We start from the raw sequence: 13,099 nt of genomic DNA, 5'->3' as shown, positions 1-13,099 counted from the left end.
GAGTTATTTACTTCTAAGAAAATCCTATCAAAACCCCGAACACTGTGATGCTGTTGGAACCTCAATGTGGATGGGATCAGTGCAGCATGCCATGGCTCAACTGGACATCTGGTTGATGCTGTACAGCCTGACGATCACAACGTCTGCACAGATGTAAGATTGTCTCTTACTATCCACTTTCTCACATTATCTCCAATAAATTGTGTTTTAATTAATCCATTATGGAGTCTGAGTGCCTTTCTTACTGGGATCCATCATGAACACCTGTACTACATTTTGTGTTGTCAGCAAGATCCCAGTGAGAAATGCCTTACTGGAAGGATACGTGAGGAAAAGAATAGATTCCTGCCTCATCCCATATTCAGACACAGAAAACAGTGGCATGGTGTTTAGCCTAGGTGACTTTTCTGATGATCTGGGAGAATCAGGAATTATTTGAAAGTCCCACCCCAGCCGAAATACTAAGCTTTCTCTTAAAGGAGGGGGTGAGAAAAGTTAAATGAGAATTCACTGTTTGTACTTGTTGCTTGTGCTTGAAAAGAGTGTTGAAATGTTTTGATCTGATACAGGAGATAAAATAGACTATTATTCCCTTGTATGAATGTAGAAATATGAAAGATACAGAAAGAACAAGTGTGGGTATCCCAGCAGCAAGAAATACAGGTGAAGAAGCATGCTGCTTGCTGCTGTGCTGTGTAGGTTGCTGTGCTCTGAAGGCTGTGTGCTGTCTGTAAACAGCAGGAACAGGACAAAACCTGGGATCCCAGAGATGGGACAATTAATTATGACCAAAGAGAAGGGACCTCCTGGACAACCTCATCATATGACCTTAGTGTGAGATGATGACCAAATCATGGCAAAATGATTTGGCAAATCATGGCTGAAAGTGGCAAAAAATACAGCATCTGAAGGAAACTAAAATTATCTAATGCTATACCCCTTTGCTTTCTAATCCTATCTCTAGCAAATGGCATTTTAATGAGTGCCTTATGAACTGTGGTTGCCTTTCGTACTGGGATCCACAATGAACACTTGCACAGGCACATGTGTATCCATCATTCATCGCTGTGACCAAAGGGTGTGGGTGATACTCACATCCACATGGGCTTGCTCAGTAATGCTCTGGTGAAAGCAGCTCTAATGTCACTTGTCCCAACTGCATGTGAAACCAAACCCAAATTATCAGAGAGTAAAGAAACTGGCTTTTCTGTTATCCTTTACAATTTTGTCAGCTGAGCAAGTCCCTCTGGTTGCTTGCTGAACTTACAGAAATGTGTGCCTGTTTTTGCCTCCTCACACAGGGAAGAGCAGTAGTGTGGGACAGCAGAGAGTTTGATTTCACCACTTCCCAAACCCTTGTTGGTGCACTGATACCTTATTCCCATCCCAGCATCAGTGCAGGCCCTGCCTGCGTGCTTCTAAATGTTGAATCCCTTCCGCTAAGTAACCCGGGGTGTTTCTAGGGTTGTGGCTAATCTTATGCACACACACCCAGGTCAATCTGGCTTTTCCCAAAGGTGCTTTTCCAAAATCCAGGTGTGGTGGGTGAGAATAGGGATATTCCTGTTAGATGAAGGCGGCAGCCTCTGCAACTGCTCTTTGTACCAGTGGCCACAGAGTCATTCCTGAGCCACCCTAATGCTAATATTTGCACTCCTTCTATGGAGATAAACATTACAGTTGTATCTGCTGCATGGAGGCACAGCACAAAACATGTTCTCTGCTGGAAGAAACCACTTTTGTGCTCTGTGGCAGTTTCTGAGCCTACTCCAACCCTGCCTTGTTTTCTGCTGTTTTCTCCCCCTTCCAACTTTCTGCATGTAGGAATCATTACAGCATTCCCAGCTCTGTTAGTTCAGTTCTTAACTTGCTTGTTAGCTGATGTTGTGGCACCCGTATCACTCCTGCCTTCCTGTTCCTGCAAGCCCTTGTTTTTCTGCCTGTTTCTGGCATACTTACTGCTTGCTGTTTGCTTGGCAGAGTTTCTGTTTCCTTCTGGATGTACTTTAATGTGTTTCACTGGCGTGGGAAGAGAAGGGAGAGACCAGACTTCAAACTGCTTCACCCTCCTCCACCCCACTGGGAATTACATTGCCACAGGAAGTATACACTGAGAATGGCATTGCTGACCTAACTGGAAGGAAGATTGAAAATCCACAGAGGCTGCAGCCAGCACTCCTTCTGCTACTTTGCATGGGTGAGGGAGACAGCGGAAACTCAAATTATGTTCCAGTGCCAAAATATCAGACTGAGCCTGCTGATAACTGTGGGGAGAGAAGACAACTGGACTCTAAGGGGCAAAGGGATGGAACTTCAACAAAAAAAGCCAGGAGGATGACTGGGAATGGTTAAGGAGGTCGCTGTTAGAGTACAGCATCCAAGAACTTGCAGCAGGGAACCAAGCCAGCATGATGGGGAGGCAGCAGTCATGCCAAGAGCTGCGGGAGAGCAGGTTGACACAGGGAGCAGTAGCGAGCTGCTTGGGTTGGGGCAGCTGGCAGAGACTTCTCTGCTGGCCCAAGCTCTCCCTATGCCCTGGGACAAACTTATCCTCTTAATCCTTATGCCATGTTATACAGTGAGATGCTAATTTTAGTCCAGAGTGTGGCGGGATATCTAAAGGCATTTGGTTTGGCTTCTACTAATTAAGTATGAAAATGAAAATGCCCCAAAGGGAGGGAAAGATGCCAAGAGAAAAGGGATAAGAGGAGCCTCAGTCCCGCTGTCCCTGACACACCATGACCTCTGGAGTCCTGTTTCTTCATTCTGGTTTAATATTAACCCAGCAGGGCTGTGACTCCACTTATTCTGCTTCCTTTGCATTTCCTCTGCAGCCAGGGCTGTACAGCATGGCACAGCACAGCAAAACCACTATGCTGCAGGGCCTGCTCCTTTTCAGCCTTCTGCACCCCATCTTGAGCCATGACGAAGGTAAGAACACAGGGAGATGGGCAGTACCAGTGGGTGATTAAGGAAGGAGGACGGGCTTAATTCCTTCAGTGGTAAAGCCTGTGGAAGGTTTTCCAGGTAATGCAGAAGGAGATTCTAGAAGCCTGTAGCTGGGAGCGAAAGGGTGCAGAGAGCAGAGAGAGCATATTGCTTCCCTGCCCAGAAGGATGCAGCGGCACCCAGCAGCTGGCAGGGAAAGCTGGTGACAACAGCTCAGTGGATTTCATAGGTCACCTGAACGATGGTGGAGAAGGAGAATGTGGCTCAGAACAAGCAACTGTGGGTCTTGTTAGCTCCTTAGCTGACCCCACTGGCTGCAACTCTGCATTCCCTCTCCAGCTATCCTTTATCTAAAGTTTAGGTCATATACAGTATGCAGCCTTCCTGCTTACTGCTCCTTTTCTTTTACTAGAGCCTCTACTTCATCTACTTATTCTTAATGTGAGTTCAGGTCCTTTCTAACCCACTGCTGTATGGGGCAAGACCTGTCATAGGTCTCAGATCAGGGCCTGTGAAGATGAAGATGGAATTTACCTATGCCTATTGCAGTAGCCTGAAATTGGCAAGACAGAAATTCAGTGGTTGGCAGACAGCAGTAGCAAGCTCCAAGCAAACAAGCGAATTAGCAGAGCAGCTTTGCCAAGGATAGCAGAAGATTATTGTCACTTCTGTGACCTGGATGAAGCCAATCCTGACAGACGAATTATAGTGAGACTGCTGTGATCACCAGCTGTGAACCTCACAGGTCCTTGACAAGGCTTCCCTTCTCTGTACGGTGAACTGGGGAGGCTGGGCTGTGGGAGCATTACGCCAGCTGAGTGAAAACTTCAAGAGGAGACACAGGGACCCTCCCACCATGAGCATCCCTTTGACTGGCAGTGTTCTGACTCGGTAGTTTTCCTGGAAAAGGGGCAGGCACTGTCACTGCTCAAGCGTCCACGACGTGCCAACAAGGGATTTCTGGAAGAGATGATTAAAGGAAACCTGGAGCGAGAGTGCCTGGAGGAGACATGCAATTACGAGGAGGCCTTTGAAGCCCTTGAATCCACTGTTGACACGGTACGTCACAGGCCACATCGGTGTCCTGCAGCCAGCTCCTGCAGTGAGACCTGTGGGTCACACACAGCCAGGGGCTGGGGTCTTAACACGCAATTTTGTGCTACGAAGGCAAAGCTATTGTGCCTGTCACCCAGGGAGAGACTAGATATCCTTAGGGAAATTCCCTCCTACAGCCACTCCTGGAAATGCACCGCAAATCTCAAGTTCCTTTTTCCTCTCTCTATTTCAAGCGTGAAGTGAAATAAAAGAGAGCCTTCCCTCAACCACTAGATAAGAATTTCACCTTCATCTAGTTCAGTATGGTGCCACACACATTTGAATAGCTGCAGTCCCAGACACTCAAAGAACAGCTGACTTTGCAAACAAATTCTGAGTGCAGACGCCTCAAGCCCTGTTGAGATGAAACTCTGGCACAGCGTATCAATTTTCTGGCTTCCAGACTCACTCACTCAGCTAATCTTTTTTTTTTTCTCCATCCTGTTGTAAAATACTCCTAGCTCCAAGGCCAGTGATAATTCCACACCTGAGTATAAAATAATAAGCATTATCAGTCAGGAGTTTAAGCCAGAATGATAAAAGCTCTACAAACTATTTCTAAAGCAATCACTCAGGCTGCACAGGAGAGATGCAGATGCGAGGAACTGAGCAATACTTGCAAATGACTTTTAGAAATTTCAGGTTAAATTCTTTGGACTTCTGTGCTGCATTACTTCCTCTGCAGGTTGATGAGGAAGAACTGCTGTAAGCATCTCTGGTGTTTTTTTGGAGGGATTGTAGTCCCTTCTGTTAGTCACATTAGTTGCAAATCCACAGCAAGTAGCCTGAGTCTCTCCTGGAGATGATCAATTACTTGATTAACAGCTGAACAAGGACAGCAAATGTTTCTGCACATAACCAATTGTCCGTGTTTGCATCTCCACATTTGTTAGAAGCAATAAAAAACATTGGTGCATCCTGCCTGTTCTAGGTCAATATAGAGAAGACAAAGCCAAGGTGGAAGCTCAGCACAGATTAACAATCAAAATGACCTTCAGAGGATGGTGCAGAAACCTGCAGACCTTAGGTTAATTTGTCACAGGAACTTTGCTGTATTATGGTATTGTGTTTTGCTGGCATGGGACATAAGGCAAAGCAAAGCAAAAAACTTGCTTATCAGAGCAGAGCTGAAAAATGACTTGAATCCTGAGTCTGATGAGTGGGAATGTGGTTTTATATCAGACTTTCTGCTTTGTTAGATTCCCTAGTACTTAATACAAACAGAGCTAGTTTAATTTGTTCCACTTACTGCAATGAGGCATTCTGCTTGTTTGAATTGCAGCAGCCAAGGTCTGATGTACTGCATCTCTACTCCTTGATATTTATGGTGTTTTTTTTTCTTGTTTGTTTTTACAGGATGCATTTTGGACAAAATACCAAGGTAGGTTGTTTCAAGTTCCTCAGTAACTCTTCCTGGAGAAATGGCTCCGTACCCTCTTACGACAGCTCACTCTCCAGGAAAAAGTGCTTGTGTTTTGTCTCTAAATGATGAACTGGTTCAAACCATGGTGCTTATTTAGATTCTCTCATATAACATGCTTCTTTCTTCTTGTTTTACAAGTATGTCAGGGCATAAAAATGCCTAGGACAACTCTGGATGCTTGTCTAGAAGGTAAGAAATTCATGTAGAACTTAAGCTCCCAGATATTTTGAATGCTATGAATGTGCTTCCTGCAGATTTCAGAAGGAAAAAAAAAATCTGAAATTGGCAAGGTCATCTAATTAGAAAGAAAAATATCATGAGGGGAGTTTAAATTTCTTTCTTCCTCTTTATTTCCCCACTATCCATTTTACAAACTGCCTTACTGCTCCATTGAAATGGCATAGGGTAGGTACGCTTTTCCCTGTGACAAAGTAACATGGCCTTAAGTATAGCTCTGGGTTAGACTGGACTCTCAGTGCTGCTCTGGCCTGTGCTTTACGGCCAAAGCAAAGCACAGAGCCTCAGGCAGAGCTCCCTCTGATGAGGCAAAGCAAGTTTAAGCGATGTGCTCTTCCCATCTTATAAAAAGAATACCTATGCTTGTGCAGGCTCACACACATCCAAAAGTTAAAGGCACCTGTGGTACTTCTGACCTTGAGAAATGTTACATCCATTTCCACCAACTCAGGCTGACCTGTTTTGGGATTTTGGCAGGCAACTGTGCTGTTAATCTGGGCCAGAACTACCGGGGGACAATTAACTACACCAAATCAGGCATCGAATGTCAAGTGTGGACAAGCAAATATCCACATATACCTAAGTAAGTTCATCTCTTGCTTTCCCCTAAAGGGTTCTCCAGGGTGTCTCTCCTTCCTAGCCTAACCACCCTTTCCTCACAGATTTAATGCATCCAATTATCCTGACCTCACTGAGAACTACTGCAGGAACCCAGACAACAACTCAAAAGGTCCATGGTGCTACACACGAGACCCAACAGTGGAACGGGAGGAGTGCCCCATTCCAGTATGTGGTATGTCTCAGCACTACATCCCAGCTTTTCACCAGCAAGGAACTTAGCAGTAAGAGTGACCCTAAGAAAGGGAAAAGAATTAGCGAGGAGGCTGCTTATACAATAGAGGACACATGGAATAGAGGACCCATGTCTTAAAAATTAGAAGAGGGTGGGAAGGAAACATCACCGAGTTACACACCCATTCGCATACCAGAAATAACACCTGACACTACAGCTTTGTTGAGGGTCACCACTCACGAGGTAGCATAGCAGAAGCTCTCAAATATAAATGGAACTCTGTGCTTTAATAAACTGGTTCTAATACTATTTGCTAACAGAAGTATTTACTAGGACAAAGCTATGGATTAAATCACAATTTTCTGCCTTTCCAGGTCAAGAAAGGACAACAGTCGAATTCACTCCTCGGGTCACACCATCAACCACAGCACAGCCTTGTGAATCAGAGAAAGGCATGCTTTATACAGGGACGCTTTCGGTCACTGTGTCTGGGGCTACGTGCCTGCCATGGGCCTCAGAGAAGGCCAAAGTAGTGCTCCAAGGCAAAACCATTAATCCAGAGGTGAAGCTTCTGGAGAACTACTGTCGGAACCCTGATGCAGATGATGAGGGTGTCTGGTGTGTAATAGATGAACCACCATACTTTGAATACTGTGACCTGCATTACTGCGGTAAGAAGCCTTTATTGGTTTGAGTAGGCACACTTGTCAGGGAATGGAAAAACAAACAAAACAACAAAACGTGACTAGATTAGTAGGAGTCTGTGCATATGAAAGTCCTAGTTGTCCAACTAGCACATGCACCAACCTACCATACCTGTACATAGAGCCATTACCTCTCTCAGGTGTACTTTTCTCACTAAAGCCTCACACTGATGGATGACAAACGTGAAAGTAACAACTGTTTTAAAATGCCATTCCTTCATTGTTCCTACTATGTGTGGAAATGAACATCCACACTGACTTAAATGTAGAAACAGCAGCAGTAGGCTTTTTACCACGTCCATCTCTTTGTCTCTCTCAGACAGCTCGCTAGAGGATGAGAATGAACAGCTGGAGGAAATATCAGGACGTACTGTCTTTCAGGAGTTCAAAACCTTCTTTGATGAAAAAACTTTTGGTGAAGGTGAAGCAGGTGAGCAATAAGTGTGCAGAGAATTTGCAATTTCTTCTGCCAGAGCATTCCACTGTGCCTCCGAAATACCAGCTTACCAACAGCTGCCAAAAGCAGGGGTGGGAGACACTTAAATTCCCTGAAGGTGCAGCAGAAGTCAAGCTGTCAAACTCTAGTTACAATTATGGAGCTAATAAGCACTCTCTTCCTAGGCTCTTCCAACTTAGCATGCTGACTTCAGATAAAACTGTGCTGCTGTGAAGCAGGCAGAGTAATGAAAACAGACTGCCTATTTTTTCAGACTGTGGCACTCGCCCTTTATTCGAAAAGAAACAGATAACAGACCAAAGTGAGAAGGAGCTGATGGACTCCTACATGGGAGGCAGAGTTGTACATGGGAATGATGCAGAAGTTGGAAGTTCCCCCTGGTAAGTATTATCTCCCATCTCTGCCCTTCCCACCCACTTCATGCAGGGGGAAATAAAAGGGCAATCTGCCAGTTAGCATGTAGCTGGTATCATTTCTAATCACAGATTCTCCAAGTGGTTGATAAAGCAGTAGAAAAATAGCTGGAAATAAACTTTTCTCCTCTTGAGCTAAGTATACAAGCATCAGGGAAAGCAAGAGTGCTGGTGTGGCTCATGGTTCCAGCTTTGCTGGAACAGATGTGATGAATTTTTGCAAGTGAAGAAAATAAGGCAAATTGTCTGTCACGTAAGTTACACATCTCCAGGGTAGATATATTTTCAATAAAGCCATCTTCCTTTTTATCAATACAGCACAATGTGCTTCCGTGCTTACTGCAAATCCCACTCTCCCTGATAACATGAAGATATGTGCGTCCAGCCAAGACTTCAATCCTTAAGCTTTCCTCTTTCCTTGTGTCTAAGGCAGGTGATGCTCTACAAAAAGAGTCCTCAAGAGCTGCTGTGTGGTGCCAGCCTCATCAGTAACAGCTGGGTCTTGACTGCTGCTCATTGCCTTCTTTATCCACCCTGGGAGAAGAACTTGACCACAAATGACATTTTGGTGCGGATTGGCAAGCATTTCAGGGCAAAGTAAGAGCCTAGTCTAAGCAAGAGTGAACTAGCTTTGCCCTTGAAGCAGTGAGATATAATGAGGTTTGGATAAAAATCAGTATCCAAGGAAGTACACAGAAATATGCAAACTAATGGCAAAGGCCTCCCACTGGTGGGATTTAACGGAGCTATATATGCTGTGCTTCCTGATCCCAAAGGTTGAAGTGAGAGGGAGAACAGAAAGGCTGAAGGTGCACTCCATCATCCAGAGGGGACAAAGCACCTGAGAAAGTCGTCAGCCCCCAGAGACTCTCACTTGCTACTGTACAGTGAGTTCTTTCCTTTACAACTATTTCAGATATGAAAAGAATAAAGAGAAAATTGTTCTGTTGGATAAAATCATCATCCATCCCAAGTACAACTGGAAAGAGAACATGGACCGAGATATTGCACTCCTGCACCTGAAGCGACCGGTCATCTTCAGCGACTACATCCATCCTGTCTGCCTGCCGACCAAGGAGCTTGTGCAGAGGTGAGGTGGCTGTTGCCTCAGTCTCAGAAATAGACTGCAACATCCTTCAGGTCATCATGGAAGACGATAAGAAAGATGCCTGTTTGTGCTACTTACAGTGAAGGAGTCTGGCAACAGAAAGCTGTTACAAGAGATATAGTATATATGTTATAATCTAATTTCTTTCCACAGGTTGATGCTGGCAGGATTCAAAGGGCGGGTAACTGGCTGGGGAAATCTGAAAGAAACGTGGGCCACTACCCCAGAAAACCTGCCAACAGTTCTGCAACAGCTCAATCTACCTATTGTAGACCAGAACACCTGCAAGGCATCCACCAGGGTTAAAGTCACTGACAATATGTTCTGCGCTGGTAAGTACACCTGGGTGCATAAGGTTAAAGCTTGCCACTGAATACACGGGGTCTGGACTCCTCTTGAAATCTGTGCTACAAGGTTACCTTCCAACAAACCTGCAAATACCCTCCTAAAGGAAAACTTTCCCATGACAGCAACTCTTCCAGCTTTCAGACAACACAAAGGCAGCAGAATTTAGGAATAAGGTTTTAACACTACGCTGTCAGACTAAGTAGCCTAATGGAACAATTCCACTGATTATCAGCAACAGCTGTGTGAGAACTGTGCTCATAATACAATCTTTTTGCCAGCATAAGAAGCAGTTCAGCAGCTTTCTACGTCGACTGCAAACCAGCTATTGTAATACTCAGTGGACAAACAATCCATTCTTTACTAACTTGCCTCAACTGTTTGAACTCCTCTTTAATCCTATGCCACAACTTCCTTGGGAACAGACTCACTCAGATTAATTACAGCATGCGTGGATAAAGTCATACCCAATGTTCTGTTCAGTTTCCTGGTCAGTTTCCTGACCAATAAATTAGAATAAATCTGTTAATAACTTCATATTTCTTGATGTCACAGGCTATTTTACGGATCTTATAGCTTTGTAATTTCTCTTTCAAACTTTTGGAAGAGCAGTAAGAGCACTTTTCATTTTTTTTTTCCTACTATAGAAGGCATTCTGTACTTCTGATAATCTTTACTGCACCTTCTTAAACCTCTAGCACTTTCTGTGAGAGAAGAGACAGTGTCCAAGATATAAACACACTAAAGATTTATGTGCTAGATTAATCCTTCTTGCTATTGCTGTATTTCTAATTCCTGCAGGCATGTCAACAAGTATCAGGCTGAGTTTGTACTGTTTGCATCTAACAATATGCTTGAGACAGGATAGAAGCCAATTTCGTGAGCACCCCAACAATACAGTGTTCCTATTGTTTCTTCTTCCAAAAAAGCATTTTTGAAAAAATAGCTGAGATGAAGACATATGGCAGCAAAAAGGAACCTTGCATGACAGGAGGAACGCATGTGTTCAGCAGACATGACAACGAAACCTGTCTTTATAGCAAGTCTAAAATAAACATCCAGCTGGACAAAGAGCAGAGCCTACAGAGACATGCAAGTAAAAATGAGGAAGATTGTTTTTCTCTAGTCAATACAATGAAAAAAGAGAGAAAAAAGAGAGTGCACGGAACTTGCACACACTGAAGTCTGTAAAACAAAGGCACAGCAGCTCAAGCTATATCTGCAAACAGCAGCTGACCAATGGCAATTCTGATAAGAAACAGGGTGGCAGAGTACAGCAAAATCAGTAATGTTGCAAAGACAGCAGAGATAGCTGTTATAGAAATATTAAATTAAGAAAAAAATCATTTCTTTTTAAGTCCAGTGTTTGTAGAAGCAGTAAACAGGGGGTCTGAGACATCATGAAGCAATGCTTCAAGGGAAAGATGACCACCACTCTCCCATAGCCAAATGTCTAACTCTCCTATTGCCTGTAGGTTACAGTCCTGAAGACTCAAAGAGAGGAGATGCTTGTGAAGGGGACAGTGGGGGGCCTTTTGTGATGAAGGTATGTTCAACAAGCTCAAAGACACAGAGCTGGGTTTGTGTGATGCTGAAGTTGTATAATTGCCTGAAAAAAACAGCAGCAGAGATGAAAACTGCTGAGTGGCTGAAGCAAATTCATCTGAAACCTGAGCTGATCCAATAAGATGCATCCTGCAGTCATCAAGCTCAATTTCTTTACTGTTTCCTGCAAATACAGAGATTGGCTGCAGAATTTCTAAGTGCTGGCCAATTCCCACTTAGAGGTTTAAGAGTGAAGACAAAGCTATGCCAACAGGCTGTTATCTAGTAGATACCGCTTTAAATTTCAAAGTGGTATCCATGCTGCAAAAACACTGTGGAACAAACAAGTCCTAGATCTGAAAATCTCTTGTTCTTGTGCTAATTCCATTTTTCTTTGCTTTAGAACCCAGATGACAACCGTTGGTATCAAGTGGGAATAGTTTCATGGGGAGAAGGCTGTGACCGAGATGGCAAATATGGATTTTATACTCACGTATTCCGCCTGAAAAAATGGATGCGAAAAACCATCGAAAAACAAGGATAGAAGAGCTCCCCTTGCTTGTTCTCAGTTCTGCTACAATATTCCACTTCTTAAAAACATACACATTGAAAAATCTTGAAGTAGGAGGTAAATCCCTGCCACTTGACAAAGGAACGTGTTCTTCCCTGAAAATAAAAGTTCTCAACTATCTTCTTCCTCGTGTTCATGCTAAGCTGAACAGCACCTGAACCCATGCCAGCACAATAGCTAGGAGCATCACACAACAGCACTAGCAGTACTGCTAGTTAAGATGTTGCCCTTCAAATGTTCTTCTCCACTCTATCAGCAATAACAATCAACAGATTTCAGACTTCAGATGATGGACTTAAGTCACAGTAAGCAAGACCTCCCTTGGACACTGTCCATTCCCCCCTTCCATTGAATTCATTTTCTAGAAATCTGAAATGGTAACAACCTGGAGATACCTACAGCCTTACAGGAACTGTAGCATTATTCAAAATGCCACTTCAAGAATAAAGCAACTGTAGCCTTTGTTGCTAAGACCGACATTGTTCTCAGCCACAACAGCAGCAACAAAATACCAGAACTGCTCCTTATAAAGTTAGTGTCTGAAGTCAGAGATGTCATCTACGTGTAACTAATCATGTACAGAAACAGGGGTTTGAACAGATGAAGTAACACATGCATTTCTGCATAGCATTAACTTTCTATACGGCAATTACTGCTGGGACCTGGAAGTGTATTTTCTGCTGGCGTAACTAGATTCAGAAGGAAACAATTTGTACACACACAGTTTAAGGGTCTTCCAAAGGCAGCATCTGGCACTGTACCTATTTTGTTCCTATAAAACTGTTTAGGATTCATCCTTAAAAGAAGCCCCACTTCTGTGTCTTTGCTCCAGTGTTCATGAAAGAAGTACAATAGTAAACATGTATTATATAGACTAGCCCATCTGTTCAGACCAATTTTCTCTCAAAAGTAATGAGAGATTTGGAAGCTATCTTTGCTCCCCAAAACATCACATTCTCAAATCCCTCATCCTTCACAGTGCCATTAAGTTACAGAAACAGGCAATAGATAAAGTTGCTTCTGCTTCAAATGGAGTATTAAAGAAGGAGAACGGCTTGGAAAAAAGATGATAGAGACAACTATCCAAAATTTGTTGGAAATAAATGAAGTTATTAATCAGTTACTGTGTTTTGCTACCTTATTGAAATTGGCTTATTTAGGAATCAACTGAGGACAGCCCGTTTTGACTGCCCAAGAAAAGTACAAAAACAACCTCTCCAAAGGTATCTGAGAAAACCAACCTCAAATGCTCAAGTTCCACACCTGTTTCAAGTCACTGATAACCACAGGCATTGAAAAACGAAAATTCTTAGCCCTCCTAATGCTTGAATTTTATAGCCTCATCCTATTCACAGCTATAATTTGAGAGAAACCTGGAGGACTTACGGAGAACCAGGACCATACAACTTCTGGAGTAAGCCACTGTTAAAGCAGACTTATTACAAACAATACAGAGGAA

General features: G+C 43.5%; 1 protein-coding gene across 1 annotated transcript; it reads left to right on the top strand.

Annotated features, from left to right (window-relative positions):
• Positions 1-2,797: 2,797 nt before the first annotated feature.
• Positions 2,798-11,760, top strand: F2 (coagulation factor II, thrombin). The gene is made up of 13 exons (XM_048949411.1): positions 2,798-2,931; positions 3,845-4,008; positions 5,401-5,656; positions 6,182-6,287; positions 6,367-6,497; positions 6,872-7,168; positions 7,521-7,631; positions 7,912-8,038; positions 8,501-8,668; positions 8,988-9,161; positions 9,333-9,511; positions 11,000-11,070; positions 11,473-11,760. Exons 3-13 carry the CDS (start codon positions 5,530-5,532, stop codon positions 11,611-11,613), a joined length of 1,632 nt encoding a protein of 543 aa, XP_048805368.1. The 5' UTR covers positions 2,798-2,931; positions 3,845-4,008; positions 5,401-5,529; the 3' UTR covers positions 11,614-11,760.
• The last annotated feature ends 1,339 nt before the right edge of the window (positions 11,761-13,099 follow it).

The sequence above is a fragment of the Lagopus muta genome, chromosome 6 (assembly GCF_023343835.1).
Source record: "Lagopus muta isolate bLagMut1 chromosome 6, bLagMut1 primary, whole genome shotgun sequence".
NCBI lineage: Eukaryota > Metazoa > Chordata > Aves > Galliformes > Phasianidae > Lagopus > Lagopus muta.
Note: the sequence above shows the minus strand (reverse complement) of the source record. Positions and strands in the feature narration are given on the sequence as shown.

Bases quoted from the DNA above. Each gene is read 5' to 3' on its own strand.
- F2 (XM_048949411.1), top strand. From the start codon at position 5,530: ATGATGAACTGGTTCAAACCATGGTGCTTATTTAGATTCTCTCATATA. The intron at 8,669-8,987 runs GTAAGAGCCTAG...CAACTATTTCAG, and splicing joins GGCAAGCATTTCAGGGCAAA to ATATGAAAAGAATAAAGAGA. The intron at 11,071-11,472 runs GTATGTTCAACA...TCTTTGCTTTAG, and splicing joins GGGGGCCTTTTGTGATGAAG to AACCCAGATGACAACCGTTG.